At 39.7% G+C, this 18,191-nt stretch overlaps 1 protein-coding gene across 4 annotated transcripts; it reads left to right on the top strand.

The window, feature by feature from the left end:
* The first annotated feature begins 12 nt into the window (after window positions 1-12).
* CFAP126 (cilia and flagella associated protein 126) lies at window positions 13-16,700 on the top strand. 4 transcript variants are annotated; one of them, XM_057726566.1, is made up of 7 exons: window positions 13-135; window positions 670-816; window positions 2,144-2,317; window positions 14,924-14,986; window positions 15,105-15,269; window positions 15,761-15,937; window positions 16,327-16,700. In XM_057726566.1, exons 3-7 carry the CDS (start codon window positions 2,207-2,209, stop codon window positions 16,594-16,596), a joined length of 786 nt encoding a protein of 261 aa, XP_057582549.1. In that variant the 5' UTR covers window positions 13-135; window positions 670-816; window positions 2,144-2,206; the 3' UTR covers window positions 16,597-16,700. The 4 variants fall into 4 exon arrangements, with proteins under 4 accessions (XP_057582549.1, XP_057582550.1, XP_057582552.1 ...); XM_057726567.1 differs by having other exon boundaries at window positions 16-135; window positions 15,189-15,269; XM_057726569.1 differs by lacking the exons at window positions 13-135; window positions 670-816; window positions 2,144-2,317 and adding an exon at window positions 13,499-13,669 and having other exon boundaries at window positions 15,189-15,269.
* Window positions 16,701-18,191: the final 1,491 nt, after the last annotated feature.

Below are 18,191 nucleotides of genomic sequence, written 5' to 3'. Positions count from 1 at the left end.
GCGGCCCGGCCCGCCCCGCCCTCGGCCCTGCCCGGCCCGCCGCAGTCGGGAGCCTTCCCGCAAGTGAGGCCTGAGTCAGGACCGGAAGGCTGGGAAGTGCTGATCGGTTCCCGACAGTGGGAGCAACATGACACGGTACAGGCCACACATCGGTGGGAGGGAAGTGCAGGCAGCCTCCTGTTGGCAGCTGGGCCCCAGGAGCTGGAAATGACCGGGCCTTGTCCTTGCTCCCAGGGGAGTGGCGATCCCATATATCTGAACACTTCACAGTCTGTGCGTGTTCTAGCCGGGCCCCGTTTACTCCAGCTCCTGCCTCGCTACCTAATGCCAAATATAGGCGTGCTATTTAAAAACGTTCTTGTGGACGTATTAACCAGGAAAATTCTGGTTCAACAGAGTTCAGCAGTTCTCTGAATAGCTTTCGGAGTCTTTAACGTACTAATATACACTTTCTAATCATAATGACTAATGTTTGTTTTACATTTACTTTGTATCACAGTAAATTAGTCATTTTATCATTTTAACAATCTTGTGAGATAACCATCAAAATGTTACAGATGAGGAAATAAAGTTGTAGAGAGACATGCCTGAGTTCCCATTCTAGTGCTGGAGCTAGACCCAAACCCAGGTCATTTATACTGATTGTCCACAAATCCCTTTTTAAATTAGAGCACCTCTTGAGACCATGCCTACAAAGAGTGTACTTTGTCTTGGAGTCCTTGGAGGGGGCAGCTGTGAGGTGCAAGTCAAACCAAGGAATGTGAGCCCCAGCTCTACCATGGAAGAGGTGGAAGGCCTGGTTTCTGACAAGATAAGGTAGTGGGGAAATCACAGGAGGCTGAGGTTGGGGTGCCAGCAGTACTTCTTGCTACCTTAAACACAGCTCTTGCCTATACCCCTTGCAGAACACTCCCAAAGATTCTAATGAAACCCTGAAGGTGGGGCTAGTGCTGGAAGGGAATCTTAGCCTCCCACTCCTGAGGAGTGGATTAAAAACATATATATGTTAATTATATATATATATATATATATATATATATATATATGACAAACAAACCCCCCCCAAGAGTAGGAGGTGAGAACTTGACCACCATCTGGTCTAATCCAGTCACACTGGGAGTTGGGGGGGTTGGGGGGGGCAGGGATGGATTCTGAATAGATTTAATTCCCATCTCCTTCCAAAGGAAGACACCTAGACAAGAACAAATGTCTTTTGTAGAAGTCTGGAAATGAGACAAAACAGCTTACTGGGCAGAAACTTTGCAGCTAGAAGCAAGTGAATGGGGTGGGTCAGTGGACTTGAGCAATTAATGTCAGGATGGCAAAAGGCCCAACTGAAATAGTTGCAACTTAGCACATGGTACCCAGGGACAAGGCCAGCCCAACATATCTGAGAGCAGTAAGGCCCCAGATGCCAGCCACAGGGACCTGAGGTTGTCTCCCTTTTCTGTTACCTCTAGATCATGGTAGGTCCACCTTTACCTAGATGCCACCTTGAAGAGGATAAGAGAGTGTTCGGTTGTTTATTGCCATGTAACAAATGACTCCAGAGTCTAGAATTTGGAAGGGGTATTGTGGGGACAGTTTGTCTCTGCCTAAAATCTCTGGGACTTCAGCTGGGAAGACTTGGAGGCCAGAGGTGACTTGATGGCTGGGGGCTGGAATCATCTGGAATTGCTCATTCAAATGTCTGAATGTTATGCTGGCTTTTGGCTGGGATCTCAGCTGAGGCTGTCAGCAGCAGCACCTATTAGTGGCCTCTCCATGAGGTCTCTCTGCTTCCTCAGATCCAAGGTGGCTGGATTCCAAAAGATGGCATCCCAGGAAGACCAAGCAGAAGCTGTCCCCTTTGCCTTTGCATCACTTCCACCTTAGTCATAGGCCCACCCAGATTCAAGAGGAGAGAATATAGACTCCTCAGTGGGAGCAGTGTCAGCACCACATTTAAGAAGAACCTGTGGTGTGGAATATCTTGCTGCAACCCCTTGAAAAATTAAGAGAAAGGATGAAAGACCAAGCGTATTCCTATAGGGACTGAATTAACCCCCAAACACCATGTTTTGTTATCTATTTCTGTATAACCACCTCAAAATTTAGGGCCTTAAAATAACAATTTATTATTTCTCATGGTTCTGTTGGTTAGCTCGGGCTCAGATGGGAATTTGACTGGAACTGGAATGATGAAGGTAGCCTCAGGCATCTCTCCATGGCCTTTATCTCTGACAAAGTAACTGGTCTTCTTACGTGGCATGGACTAACAAGACGGAACTTCCAGCCAGGACAGGCAGAAGCTACAGATCTGTTAAGACTCCACCCTGTAAGTTACATATCAGCAGTTCCATTCCATTCTATAGGTCAAAACAGGTCATAGGGTCAACACAGATTCAGAGAGAGGGGAAATAAACTCTATCTCTTGAAGGGTAATTGTCCAGGTCACATTTCAAAAGAGCTTATGGGGTGGGAGATATTGTCATCTTTGGAAACACAATCACCACCACTACTTAAATAAGAAAAAACTTAGAAATCTTTAACTGAGCAGTTAAATTTTCCCCCATTTCTCCACCTCTTTTAGGATAGAGGCTTATGAACAGGGAAGATCAATTATAAAATAGGTTACATCTTTTTCCCATGCATTTCTGAATGTAATGAGTAAATTGTGAGTCATTGCGTATGTCAAAATATTGGTCTGCACTAGAATCTTAAGACATAACATTGGAGAACAAATTTGAATTGGAATGGGAAATAGGAAGATTAATTTTGGTTTTAGACCTGTATCCGTCCATTATCTGAGTGCTTGCTGTGACCTTACAAACACCCCAGATGGGCCACATGATCAGCTGAGACTCTTAAGCTGAGCTCACTTGCTCCACGTTTCCTTTGCTGCTGCCCTGGTTTAATCTACCGCTCCCCGTCACCTACGTAACTACAGGAGGCTCCTAATGAGTTTCAGCGCATCCACAGTAGTCACCTTCCAATCCAGTCTCCATTTATGTATCTTCAAGATACACACTTAAACACCTAAGAATACCCTTTAATACCAAAAAAAAAGAAAAGAAAAGAAAAAAATCACATAACTTTCTTGTTAGGGATTTCACTATAATATCTTTAGATCCTTAAAGCTGGAAAGGAACTTAGAGACCAACTCTTTCATTTTAAGGATGAGGAAACAGAATCTCATAGAAGCTAACCAGGTTTTTCAAAGGCACACTGGTTAGTAATTGGCATAAGATGGAACATGACTTCCTAATCTAGTGATCTCTTTATTCATCACATTACCTTTCAAGTAAAGAAGGAAAACATATAATAATAATACCTTATACTTTTATAACCCATATTTATACTTTTAAAAAAATCTGATTTATCTTTACAACAACCCTGTGAAGTGGCAGGGTAGATGCTGTTATCTTTCACTTGTAAAATTAAGACAATGAAATAGCGCCTTGGTGTCTTGTCCAAGGCCATATCTAGTTGGTAATAGAATTGGACCTAAGAATAAACGTCTTCAGGCTAGTCTCTCAAGGTTTTAAACATTTTTTTCCTTTTTAAAAAAATATTTTTATTACAAAAGAAATATGTGCTTATTGTAACCAACACGTAAATGTACAATGAAAACTTCTCAAGCAAGAATAACAAAACAAATGGAGAAGCCATATAGGAAAAGACATAGTTAACAATCTTTTGAAGAAAATTAAAACAAAAGACACCCTAAAGTTAAAAAACAAAGAAACATGCTCTGAGAAATAATTCCAGCGCATGACTGAAAAAGTGTCTCTAATACACAACGAGTGACTACAAATTGTTAAGATAAAGGAACAAACCAAAAGAAAAGTGAGGAAAGGAAAGGCAATTCATAAAAAAGAAATTCAGTGTAGCCAATACACACACGAAAAGGTGCTTGTAGTCAAGAAACCAAATATTAAAAGAATAATATGTCATTTTCACTCATCAGGATTGATAAAAAGAAAAAGAGGAATAATATTCAGGGACTAAAAGGAGGGGAGAGAACAGTACTTTTGCATCTTGCTGGTGGTAATATAAATTACTATATTTTTAAGTAACCTGGCAATATATACTAAAAATAAAAATACATGTTCACTTTTGTCCAGCAACTCTAAAGAATCTAGCCTACTGAAATAAAGCTGTCAGTACAGAAGGCCAAATGTATAAAGATGTTTATTACAATATTGTGGTAGCAAAAAAGTGGAAATATCTTGAATGTCCATCAACAGGGGAATGATTGAATAAATGTCTCCACTATAGAACATTAGGGAACTGTTCAAGAGAATGAGATAAATCTATATATACTTTGTGGGTTCTACTTTATTGTGATTCCTTTTGACTATTGAGCCTCTGAACCTACTTCCTATGTTTGGGGGATCCCCACCTAACCACCACTGCTTTCTGCCTTTTAAGATACAGCTTTCCTCCCACCATGAATGCCAGCTATTCACTTTTCTAGCCTCCATTGCAGCTAGAAAATCTGCAGATTAGACCACCAGTCCCACTTGTTGAATTGGAAACAGGTGAGGGGAAGATGCAGGGCAGGCAGTGAATGCAGCCTGGTGAGGGGTGTGGCAGCAGGGCAGCTTCAGCCAGTTTCTGGAGGTGGCAGTCACAGTGACTCTAATAGTAGCACCCAATGTCCAGGGACAGGCTACATAGTTTGCGGGGGCCAGTGCAAAATAAAAATGTGAGGCCCCTTGTTCAAAAATTATTAAGAATTTTCAGATGGGAACAGCAGACAAACCAAGGGTACAGCCTTTCTCAGTGCAGGGCCCTATGGGACTACATAGGTCGTGTGCCCATGGAGCCAGGCAGGAGAGTGCAGTGAGTCAGATTTGCAAGCCACAGTGGTTGTGCCCAGTGGCAGTGGCAGTTCAGGGTACTAATTTGTCGGGACTATCAGGAATAATTTAAAATCCAACTCTAATTCTTCATTCTCCCTAGAAATCATATGAACTACCCAATATCCTTTAGTAAGTTACTTTCCCACTGAATTAGCCAGAGTTGATTTGTGTTTCTTTCAACTAAGGACTCTGATACCTCAATGATATATTAAAATGAAAAAGGCAAGTTGCAGAGTAATGTGTAGAGTACAAACAAAACCAAAACACAAAAAAGTCCCAAAGGATAGATAACAAATGCTGAAGATTATTTAGTGCCAGAAACAGTTCCCTGACATAATTTCTCCCACTTTTGGTAATATAGTTTTTAGTTGGGCATATAGCCTCTCAGGATAAAAACTATGTATTTCCTAGCCTATATTTACAGCTAGGTATCACCAGTGACTAAGTTCAGACCAATGAGATGAAAATGGAAATATCTTTGTGTGACAGCTGTGAGCATTGTTCCTTAAAAGATGGCTGCTGTGTGCCCTTTGGAACTGCTGCCATCTTGGATTGTGAGGGTCAGGGTTCCACCCTCAGGATGAATGGAGAAAGAGTGAGCTGGAAGGAATCTAAGACCCTGATGTCCTCAAGCAGCACAGCTGCTCTAACAACCCAGGACTGCATACCTCTGGACATGTACGTGGGAACCAAATACACTTTATATTTTTAAGCTACTCTTATTTTAAATTTTCTGTTACTTGCAGCCAAATGTACTTTAACTAGAATAGTTTTTTCCCCAAGGAAGATGAGGTTGGAGTGCTGTGTTGGGGGCAGGCAGTGGTCCTTTGCATATCTCTGTTTGATTTGTTTGATTTTCTACAATGTGAATATATTCCTTCTATAATTAAAAAAAAATTTTTTTTTAATCCCTGAAATTGTGGCCAGAAAACCTAGTCTAATTCCAGCTGCAGTATTAACTGGTTATGGCCTTAGGCTAATCATTGTTTCTCAATATCTCAATTTTTAAAATGTTCTGAATGAGAAAGTAATTCGAATAGTCTCAAAGTAGTTGAAAAAGACAAAAGCAATATTCTATATTACATGCAAAGTTTTGCAAAATTTCAGCTAAGAAAATTCCTTGAGATGCTCCATGAAAAATAAGTCCAGTGGTCAAATAGGTTGAGGAAATGCTCTATATTATATCCCCTTTCCACTCTTAAAGAGTTTTAATGTACATTTGGAAGTTAAATATCTGAGACTTCCCATAGAGGAGAAACTTGTTTTTTTTCACTTATCCAATCAGATTAAATGAGGACTCGAGATTTCAGATTTTAGGGTCTGGACTTTCAGGTACAGGTCAGTTTGGGAGTTTGAAAACTGGTTTTGCAACTTACTGGCTGTGCATCTTGGACAAATTATTTAACTTTCCTATGTTTCAGTTTTCTCATGTATAAAAAGTACTAACATTATTCTCATTTTACATGGGGCTATTGCAAAAGTAAGTTTAAAAACTTTGGCTTTATTTTAATTGCTCAAAAATTTTTGATAATTATGAGAGTAAAAACTCCAATACTGTGCCTTTCTTTCTTTCTTTTTTTTATACAAACCAGCATCAGTGCCAACTTATTAATTAACAGTGAGAATTATAAAGTGGTAAGGGACATTCTCTTCAGAATGTTGTTCCAACATGCAACAATATTGTTCCAAACAACAACTTTGGAAGCTAGAATCCATCAGGAGTTGTTAAGTGAACATAAAAGCAAGGCTGATTATTCGAGGGGTTCTAAGTGTGCCTGATTTCTGACAAAAGAAGAAGGAGAAGGTAAAATTTGAGAGTGGTCTGAGGCAATATGTTCTCAGAGAAGAGGTATGAATGATGATTGAATGATTTATGCATGTAAAAAGGAGGGACACAGAGCTCTGGAGAGGGGTGTTCCTCCTAGTTCTTGTTAAAATGAGACATGAGATCTTATCCTAGCATCATTCATCGCTACCTAGTTTCATTACTTCTTGGCAGTCTTCAGTAAAGTTCACATTACATACTACTTAAAAAATTTTTTTTTCTTGTGGTAAAATACATAACATAAAATTTACCATTTTAACCCTTTTCAAGTGTATAGTTCAGTCGTATTAAGTACATTCATATTATTGTATGACCATCTCCCTTATCCATTTCCAGAATTCTTTTCATCTTGCAAAACTGAAACTCTGTACCTATTAAACAATAACTCCCCATTCCCCTACCCTCCCCCCCCCCCCCCCCCCCCCCCCCCGCCAGTAGAATTCTACTTTCTGCCTATGATGTTTGATCACTCTAAGTACAGGTACCTCATATAAATGGGATCATTCAATATTTGTCTTTTTGTGACAGGCTTATTTCATTTAGCATAATATCTTCAAGGTTCATCCAGTGTTGTAGCATATGTCGGAATTTCATGCTGATAATAATTCATTGTATAAGGTTCACTTTACTTTTTGTTATATTAAGAACTTTGGCATTTAGTAACATGTTTCTTATATTTTGCACACAGGAAGGGTCACCACGCCTAGTTAGGCCAATTTTTTTCCCACTGTGATTTCAACTCACCTTTTAAAGGGAGGAAGTGAAGGCAGAACAAAGAAAGGTGTGGGAATTGGCTGAAATAATCATTCAGATGAGTAATTTCCTGGACAGTATTCTTAGGCTACACATGTAGAAAAGCAGGCCCCCAGAACAGAATTAAGGAGTTAGATTGGGCGGCGGGGTGTCGGGGGGTGTTTACTCATTTATTTTTTTTTTAGTAACAGATTCATTAAGATATAATTCATAGAGCATACAATTCACTCATTTCAGGGGTACACTTCATTGACTTTTGATTAAGTAATCCCATTTTTTAGTGTATTCAGTTGTGCAAATACCACCACAATCTTAGAAAATTTTTGTTGTCCCTGAAAGAAATCCTGTACCAATCTGCCATCACTCCCAGGCCCCTCCTCAGTCCTGCACAACCACTAATCCACTTTCTATCCACACAGAGTTGCCTATTCTGGAAATTTCACATAAATGGAATAGTATAATATGTGGTCCTTTGTGACTGACCTCCTTCACGTAGTGTAATGTTTTCAAGGTTCATCCGTGTTGTAGCGTGTACTGGTAATTCATTCCTTTGTTTACGAGATGAGAGAAGTAATAGCATGAATGCATTCTTTTCATTACTGAATAATATTCCATTGTGTGATTATACCACATTTTATCTACTCATCAGTTTTTGGACATTAGAGTTGTTTCTATTTTTTGGCTATTATAAGTATTGCTGCTTTAAATACTCATGTATAAATTTTTTATGTGGACATATGTTTTAATTTCTCTTGGGTATATACCTAGAAGTGGATTTTTAAAAAATTTTTATTTTATATTGGAGTATAGTTGATTTACAATGTTGTGTTAGTTTCAGGTGTACAGCTAAGCAATTCAGTTATACATAAATCCATTCTTTTTCAGATTCTTTCCCAATATAGGTTATTACAGAATATTAAGTAGAGTTCCCTGTGCTATACAGTAGGTCCTTGTTGATTATCTATTTTATTTATAGTAGTGTGTATGTGTTAATCCCAAACTCCTAATTTATCCCTCCCCACCAAGGAGTTAGATTTTTTAGGACCAGAAAATGAACTTATGAAACTAGACTGTTTTTAGCGTTCGTTTCTTTTTGTATTCTTATTTAAAACTGTAAAGGAGATTGGAGATACATGCTGAGGTGGCAACACTCAAACGTTCTCTACAGATGCTAAGACCACAGTGTAACAGAGAGAGGGGAAGAATGGCATATACTTTTAGAAACTGGAGTAGATGTCAGGAGAGGTTCTACTCTAGAGGACTTTTCCAGAGTAGTTTCCACTATGTGAGGTCAGATGAGACCTAGGACAGCCCAGAACACAAGGACCCTCCCATCATATCCCCAGAGGCCACTGTCAATGTGCGATAGTCTCTGACTCTCCTCTCCCTGCCAGGAACTCAAGAGACTGTGCCAGTGCCTTTCCCCATGATCAGTCTCTGAGCAGGCAAAGTTTTCATGCATCTGACCTCAAGGGTCAGTGGGACTTTGGGAGAGTCCTGAGGGGTGGAAGAGATGTCTGGAGTTCACCCCCACCACACCTTATCTGGCTCAGGAGAATCACTCTTCATCTACTCATTAGTATTTCTCACCCAGGTTTCTCCCTAAAGCAATGCCTTGCGGGGAGCTAGTTCCCTAAGTACACAGCAACATGGACATATTAATTATGTCTTTCTGGGCAGAGGGGGTGGCAATCCTTCAACAACAGGAAGTTGAAGTTCCTTCCCCATTCTGGGTTGAATAACCACATTTTCTTGGCTCTTAGAGTCCCTCAAGTCTCTCCTCCCCCCACTTCCTTTTAAAATTTGACTCTGTCCCTGACTCTTTGCTATCCCATTGCTTAATATCTTCCATCACATCCTCCTCCTCATGATTCTAACACTTATGTAATTTAAGGATTTGGCGGCAGGAGACAATGGGCAAAAGATTTCTTTCTTTGTAGTGTAGGGGGTGGGGGACTAATTGTAAAACTAATCTCCACTAGAGGGAGACTTAGTCTTAAGAAAGAAAACTGGATATGAAATTTGTGACCTTTAGAGGAAGTAGAGGTATTATTTACATAGCTGTTGTATTTAGCCAACTATCTCTTTTTAAAAAAAAAAAAAACCTGTGAAAATAATAATTCATTTGTTTTTTATTTTAGGGATTACTTTTGTTTTTAACTTAATTTTATAACCATGTAAAATATTTACATGGTTCTAAAATCAACTCTGCAAAACAAGGCATATTCAAAGAAGTTTACCTTCTGCCTGTCTTTTCCACATTATTTCTCCTCTCTCCCGAAAGGTAATCACTAATCATATCACTTGTTTTTCCATTATTTTTCTTTTAGAAACACATATATTTATGTCTCCTTTTTAATATAAACAATAGCACACCATTCACATGTCCTACACCTTGCTTTGTTCACTTTAAAGTATTTCTCGGAGATCATTCCACAGTGGCATCTTCCTCACTGCTTTTCACAGTTGCATAGTACTCCATTGTGTGGAGGTACCATACTATTGACAGTGGGTTGTTTCCAGTCTGTAGTTATTACAAATAATGCTGCATATAATAGTTCACACTTTTCATATTTTTGCTAGAGTATCTTTGAGATAGATTTCTAAAAAAATGGAATTGATTAATCAAAAGGCATTGATAACTGTGCTAGCTAGATACTGCCAAAGTCTCCATTGTGGAGGTTGTACAATTTTACAGTTCCATACTCAACATATTAGGATGCCTGTTTCCTCATAGACTGACCAACAGAGTACGTTATCAAAGTTTTGGATTTATGCAGTCTTGTGAGTAAGATGTGGTATCTCCATGTAGCTTTAATTTCCATATTTTTAAAATTATGAGCAATACTGAACATTTTTCATATGGTTAACAGCTATTTGTATGTCTTGCTCTGTGATATGCCTCATTAGGACCAGTTTTCTATAGGGCTATTATTTTTATCCTGTATTTTTAGAAGTTTTGTTGTTGTTTTTTGTTTGTTCTTTATTTATTCATTCATTATGGCTGTGCCAGGTCTTAGTTGCAGCACGCAGGAGCTTCATCATGGCATTTGGGCTTCTTAGTTGTGGTGGGATCTACTTCCCTGACCAGGGATTGAACTTGGGCCCCCTGCATTGGGAGCGCGGAGTCTTAACTGCTGGACCACCAGGGAAGTGCCTCTTATTGTTTTTATCAAAGATACTAACTCTCTGCCTGTGATAAAATTTATAACTTTTTCCCCCAGTTGTCTTTTAACTTGTTGTTGTTGTTGTTATGTATTAAAACTTATCAATGCATCTGTGGAGATGAGCATACACTTTTTTACCTTGGATCAATTAATACGATAAATTATATTAATGGATTTCCTTTGATTCTCCATCTTTGCATCCATGGAGTATTAGCCACTTGGTCATGCTACAAAATTTTTAACATACTATTGGATTCTGCTTACTAATATTTTATATGATTTTTTAATCAACATTAATAAGTTGATCTATAGTGTTTTTTGTTAGTCTTTGTCATGGTTCAAAAACTCAGTTTTGGGAATCAGTGTTATACCCACTTCATAAAATGAATTTGCAAATTTTCCTTCTTTTGCCATGCTCTTGTCAACTACAACTGGCATTTGCCATCTACCTCTACAAAGAATAAATCATGTGCTGCTGCAGCTGCTGACTGTCCACACCCCCCAGAAAGGTTTTCAGGGTGGAGAACTGAAATGAGGCACTCTGTGCTCTGTGCAAACCTGGCAGAACAGATCTTTAGATATTTTCGGGAGCCAACTTTATGGGCCCAATTCTTGTATCTCCTCATATCTAGAAATACACTAAAATCCTTCACGGTGATGACTGCTCCTTGTGACTAGCAGCAACCTTCTGTAAACAATATGTGTTGACTGCATGTTTTTCCCTTTCACCAAAACCACATATATACTGAGCTCCCCCCCTGCCTCTTTGGAACAGTTTCTCAGAGCTATCTGGGATGCTGTCTCCTGGGCTGCAGTCCTCATTTTGCCCCAAATAAAACTTAACTCACAACTCTCACATTGTGCAGTTTTTTAAGTCAACACTAAAATTGCTTACAAAGTTAAGGACTTATTTTCTAAAGTTTGATAATCTCTTCTGTGAAACTGCGTCTGTTTTGTTTTGTGGGATAATTCTAATCAGTTTCTCTATTTTATATTAAATGGTCTGTTTTTACTTTGTCTCCACAGGGGTCAATTCTGTTAAATGGGGGTTTTACACAAAATTATACATTTAATGTAGATTTTCAAACATATTTACATAGAATATTTTAAAATTTTTCTTTTCTGTGTCTCTAACTTTATGTATTTGTGCTGTCTTCCCCCCTCTACTTTGAGTTTAGCTAAGAAGTTATCAATTTAATTTTTTCAAAGAAGCAGTTTTGGATTTATTAGTTCCTCTTTTCGTTGTTGTTTTCAAACCTATTAATCACTGCCTTTCTTTTTACTAATTTCTTCCTTTTGCTGACATTTGGTTTGCTTTGAGTTTTTTTTCCCCCTAGTTTTTGTATCATGTTTATTCATTTATCTATGCTTTTTTTTCATTAATTAGTTAATTTATTTATTTTATTGGCTGTGTTGGGTCTTTTTTGCTGTGCACGGGCTTTCTTTTCAGTTGCAGTGAGTGGGGGCTACTCTTCCTTGTGGTGCGCGGGCTCCTCATTGCCGTGGCTTCTCTTGTTGCGGAGCACAGGCTCTAGGTGTGTGAGCTTCAGTAGTTGCAGCACATGGGCTCAATAGTTGTGACTCACGGGCTCTAAAGCGCAGGCTCAGTAGTTGTGGCGTACAGGCTTAGTTGCTCCACAGCATGTGGGAGCAGGGATCGAACCCGTGTCCCCTGTGTTGGCAGGCAGATTCCCAACCACTGCGCCACCTAGGAAGCCCCTAACTATGCTTTTTAACTTTTATTCATTTAATATTATAAATCTTTCTCTGATAGATGTTTTAACTATTTCCCATAGAGTCTTGTTTTCATTATTAATATTTTCAATTTGTTTTGCATTTCTCCTTTGACCCAGAAGTGGTTAACAGCAATTTTTTTAATTTCCCATGTGGAAATTTAAATTGGAATTTATTGGGATTTTTTCTGTAGCCTAAGATGTGAATGTGCCACATTTTTGTGATTTTTGTAAATCCTTTATATGCATTTGGCTGGGATGGGGTGGGGGGAACCATATTCTCTATTATCAAGGTTCAGAGTTTAATATATGTTAAATCTATCTTATTTATTATGTTTAGTTTGTCTGTATCTGTACCAATTTCTTGTTCACTTTCTCTCTATCAGAGATTTGTTAAAGTCTCCTATTACTAATGTGCTTCTATTTCTCTTCATATTGAGTGTAATTCTTTCTCTTTTTTTAATTGTGGTAAAAATTTCTTTATCTCTTTTAAACCTTTTTAGTCAGAATTCTACTTTCTTGGATAATTACAATTGCAACCCCTGCTTAAAGAAAAAAATTCTGCTTTTTTAGTCATTTATTTTTAGCTTCCTGAATCTTTTCAATTTAGATATATTTATTTTATAACAGCATAGTGTTGGAATTTGTTTTTGTAGTCAATGTGAAAATCATTTTAACAGGTGTGGTAAGCCCATATGCATATATATATAAATTTTGGGGGGGGGGTCATTGTTGCTGTGCAGGGCTTTTCTCTAGTTGTGGTGAGTTGGGGGCTACTCTTTGTTGCGAAACACAGGCTTCTCAGTTTGGCGGCTTCTCTTGTTGCGGAGCACGGGCTCCAGATGCCCAGACTTCAGTGGTTGCAGCACGCAGGCTCAGTAGTTGTGGCATACAGGCCCTAGAGTGCAGGCTCAGTAGTGGCACAGGGGCTTAGTTGCTCTGCGGCATGTGGGACCTTCCCGGACCAGGGATCAAACCCATGCTCCCTGCATTGGCAGGCAGATTCTTAACCACTGCGCCACCAGGGAAGTCCCGCACATACCTTAATATCATTAACTTTATTAATATTTTCATGGTTTCAAAGTTTATAGCATTCCCATTTCATTCTGTGACCAGAATTCACAAGTTTGTTTAGCCTTATGTTTGAATTTAAATAGATCATGCCCATTTCAGGGGAAAAGTTTGGGGGCAGTGTCAGCTAAGAAAGTGAATAAACAAGAAGGGAAAGGCAGCCCTTGCTAATTGGGAGGTAGTCCCGGAAGGTTCGCTTTTGCGGTTGCCAGGCAACAAAGGTAAACAGCAGGAAGTGGCAGGATCATGGCCACTAACTACAGTGCCAACCAGGTAAGCACTCTTTTTCCATTTCTTTAACATTTAATTTTGCCTTCCGGATTCCACCTTTGGTCTGACCCCTCCCATAGGATTCTGATTACTGTATAGATAGCTGAGAGTAGGGTGAGAGAGTAGTTTTTTTTTTTTACCACCTCAGCTCCTCAGGGGAGGGAGGGAGGGCCCAAGGACAAGTAACAGGTATCTTTGGGTTAAGTTTGTAGGTTCTAACCCAGAGGTCAGCAAATTTTTTCTGATAAGGAGCAGAGAGTAAATATTTTAGGCTTTGTGGGCCAAGTGACAAAATCACAGATATTATATAGGTATGAGAGAAAACACTTTTCCATAAAATTTTTGACAAAATTCAAAGTATAATAACTGAGTGCAATTTTTTGTAATATTAATGAAAAGAATGAAATTCTTAAAAGATGAGAAAATATTTTGTTTAATTGGGATACAAAGTTAATGTTCCCTTTTATCAAATCAATTGGAAATGTTCCTCTATAGAAATAATTCTTAGCTTTCTCAGGCCATCCCAAAACAGACAGGAGGATGGATCTGGCCCATGGGCCAGAGTTTGCTGACCCCTGGTCTAGACCAGCACTGCAATAAAAAGATAATATGAGTCACAAATGTAACTTTAAATTTTCTAGTAGCTACCTGAAAAAAATTAAAAAGAAGATAATTTTAATAATTTTAGCCCAGTAAGTCCAAAATATTATTTCCAACATTTAATCAATATTTTAAGTTATAAACAGATGTTCCACATTCTCTTTTTTTGTACTAAGTCTTCAAAATCCAGTATATTTTATATAGTTGACCCTTAAACAAGGCAGGGATTAGGGCACAGATCCCCATGCAGTTGAAAATGTGTATATAATTTTACAGTTGGCCCTCCGTATCCAGGTTCCACATCACAGATTCAACCAACTATTGATCATGTAGTACTATGTACATATTTACTGAAAAAAATCTGTAAGTTAACCCACACAGTTCAAACCCATATTGTTCAAGGGTCAACTGTACTTACAAAGCATGTAAATTTGGACTAGTCACATTTCCAGTGCTCAAGAGCCACACGTGGCTAGTGGCTCCACGCTGGACGGCACACAGATGAAACAAATTACATTCTCTCTATACTGAGTTAAAGCTTAGTTAGCACAGTTGTTCATGCCTTTGGTCTTCAAATCTAAAGAATTGTGCCTAGCTATCATTTCCTGGGCTTGGGGCCTTTGACTCTCATAGGGATGCTCATCTTTCTCTCCACAGTATGAAAAAGCTTTCTCACCCAAGTATCTGCAGAACTGGTCTCTCGCCAAGCCAACAAAAGAGGTATTACATGTTCAGAACACCCACAAGGCCAGTTTCTGGTTCTTTACATCATACTGTATGTAATACACTGGCACCTAACTTCAGCCTTCTTTGAATCCCATATCCTCCTCTCCCTCAGCCTTTAATTCAAGCCCTTCAGATATATTCTCCCCACTTTTCCACTTCGTATTCACAAGCCCTTCTCTCCCCACCTCGACCCCAGAGGATTTCTTCCCACGAGGGCTATACTCAGATTATCGCCAATGATCGTGGTCATCTGTTGCCTTCGGTGCCCCGTTCCAAGGTGAGATACTCATGTCCATTCTTATCTAGAAAGGTAAAGAACTAAGGTATAGAACTTGAGTAACAGGGGGGAGGCTTGTAATCTCCTGTGGCCAATATTTGGAAAATTGAAGTGCAATCTAATTTACATTGTAACACGAGTGCCCCCAAACTTCCAACCAGTTCATCCAACAGAAGAGGATTATGTTTAAATTGATGAGTGACCTGTATAAAATGAACACCTTCAGGTGATAATACTTACACAGTGGGTACTCTGCTAAACTTATCTTAAGGATGTGTAATTTAAGCCGGCAGAGATAAGGGGATGAAAAGATTCGGGTAACCTAAATGAGAGAGGGGGAAAAGGAAGAGTGGGAAATTATGCTTTCAGTATCGTTTCATGATGATGCATCCCAAAGATAAAGGATGAAAATAAGACAACCAGAGGCCCTGCCAACAGGTCTGTTACTGGGAGTGAGAAGCCCTATTGAGGAATCCCATTTTTCCTTTTAGGCAAGTCCTTGGGGTTCCTTCATGGGCACCTGGCAAATGCCTCTGAAGGTACCCCCTGCTCGGGTGACTCTGACCTCCCGTACATCTGCTGGTGCTGCCTCCCTCACCAAATGGATACAGAAAAATCCTGATTTACTCAAGGCCTCCAATGGGCTGCATCCTGAAGTCTTAGGCAAGGTATCTATTCCTCTCATCTAACCTCAATCCTATTGTCTTCACTTCTTTTCAACCTCAAAAATGCCTATTGTTATACTATCACAATCCCATCAGGAGGAAACTTTAACCAATTCTGTTTTACCCTGTCTAGTCCTCAAGCAACTGCTGAGGCCTGAAGGGATAAGCTAAGGATATCTTACCCACACACCATGCCCCCCCCCCCACCGCCACCAGTACAAAATGATCTGATCTCAAGGGGAGGTTAGTGGCATCAAATTTAACTCCTCTTATTTGAAACCTGATCTTTTGTCCATGGAATGGGGAGAAAGGGATTTAGAATTCTGAGATGGTTTGGGAATGATCTAAGCCTAAGCTGAAACATAACTGTCTCTTTTATTCCACTCTGACAGCCCCATGATGCAAACAGCCTGAGGAAACTTGGGAAGTGTATCACAAAGACTGTACAACAAGTACCAAGTCCAACCGTAATCCCAAACTCTCCAGCCTCAAATCGCAATTCCCCAGATCAACTCCAAAGCTCACACCCCTCTGCAGGTCACACTCCAGGTCCCCAAAGCCCACCTAACTCTCCAAAAAAAAAAAGAAGCCCATGTATGCTAGAACACTGTGCAGGTCCTAATCTAGCTGAGCTCCAGAAATGCAAACCTGAAACTCCATAAGGGACTAAGGGACCACACTGAGAAAACCTGTCTAGAGACTGAGTGATGAAGCAAGACCCCTCCAGTCAGGGAAATTATGGATGGGAATAAAGGCAAATTTGGAAAATAAACATCATTGTTTGTTGAATCTTTTACTGATTTGGATTTCTCCCTCCTGCTATGGCCGCCTCTTTTAATCCATAACTAGGAGGAGGGTTGGAGGGAAAAGAGCAGGGAAAAGAACATGACAGTAGCTTGGGTAGAACACATTTTTACAAGGATTGAGTCATTTCCAGAAATGACCTGGAGGAAGTTGGTCTGAATCACAGAAAAAGAAACCTCAAATAATCAGTCTCTCACCCCTACCTGCTCACTTTTCATTCTGAGCATGAACTATAAAGTCAGAAGTACAACTATTTAGAGTGTATGTACGTGCATTTGGAGAAGGTGGGGAAGAAAAGGTACAGGAAGCCAGAGTAGAAGACACAATCCTTGTCTAAGGCTTCATTATCTGATGACAGAACACACAGGGAAAACAAATTACAAAGAGTTATAAAAGCAAAATTCAAGCAAAACCATAAGTATAATTTGAAAACTGAAGATACAGAAGTGATTAGAAGACAGAGAAGAAAAATAAAGGGAGACAGTAAGCAGAAATTTAGGGTAGAACATACATGATGACCACTCTGCCACTCCCCCCACCCCAATCACCTGAATGATAAGAAGCCACCAAAAAAGTATCTTATCTATTTCTCAGCCTCCAATTTCTGTTTATCATTATCTCCATTCTGCATCTTCCTGGTTAAATTTAATCCCCTTGCCAAACCTGTCCCAGTTCCAGTGCCGAATTACTCCCTCATGTGCCTAACTCCAAGGACAAGTACAGAGGACATATGGTGTACACTGGAGGAAGGCTACAAAGACTTCCCAGGGCCAAAACGGGAGAAGTGATCATCATTTAAAGACTACTTGGGAGCTGGGATGAAGACTGTCAGGCAGCTAAGTAAGGTCTTCCTCTTCAACTGACACCAATTACAGTCATTGTTACTTCTCTCCAACCCACAGCTTTAACTGGTTGGCTAAAAACTCAGAGTGACAGACAAGACAGATCACCCCAGAGTTCCCAAAGACTATCAAAACAGCACTCCTGTCAAGGGAATTCAGGACCCAAAAGCCTAGCCTATATGGGTTATAAAAGTAGCAAGTTTTCTCATTAAACTATAAATGTTTGCTAGGTTTCCACCAATCTCTCCTTTCTTATCTCTACTCTCCTTTCTCCCCAAATTTACATACTTAGCTCGTGGTCCCTTGGCTGTCCCCTTCATTGTTCCACTGGATCATAATTTGCTGAACTGTACCTTGAGGCTTACAATCAGTTCTCAGTGGGATTTTGGAGCCTGCAATAACCCAAAAGCTCTCCACATGCTTAACTTCCTTTTTCTTGCTCCTTCCTTCTCTGAGATTTCGGCAAGATATTAAATCCCTGCCTACTTGCATTTAACTCCCTGAAAATTTTTCCAGTGGTCACTTGTAGGACAAATTGTTTCCCTCCTGAGAAAGGTCAGATTGGGGGATGTAAATGCCTGAGACCAGAGGGAGGGGGAGGAAATTGGCTC

Source organism: Hippopotamus amphibius, chromosome 3, assembly GCF_030028045.1.
Source record: "Hippopotamus amphibius kiboko isolate mHipAmp2 chromosome 3, mHipAmp2.hap2, whole genome shotgun sequence".
Taxonomy (NCBI): Eukaryota; Metazoa; Chordata; class Mammalia; order Artiodactyla; family Hippopotamidae; genus Hippopotamus; species Hippopotamus amphibius.
Note: the sequence above shows the minus strand (reverse complement) of the source record. Positions and strands in the feature narration are given on the sequence as shown.

Excerpts from the sequence above, each read along its gene's own strand:
- CFAP126 (XM_057726566.1), top strand. The coding sequence starts at position 2,207 with ATGGCCTTTATCTCTGACAAAGTAACTGGTCTTCTTACGTGGCATGGA. Across the intron at positions 14,987-15,104 it reads TCGCCAAGCCAACAAAAGAG|CCTTTAATTCAAGCCCTTCA; the intron begins GTATTACATGTT and ends CCTCTCCCTCAG. Across the intron at positions 15,938-16,326 it reads ATCCTGAAGTCTTAGGCAAG|CCCCATGATGCAAACAGCCT; the intron begins GTATCTATTCCT and ends CCACTCTGACAG.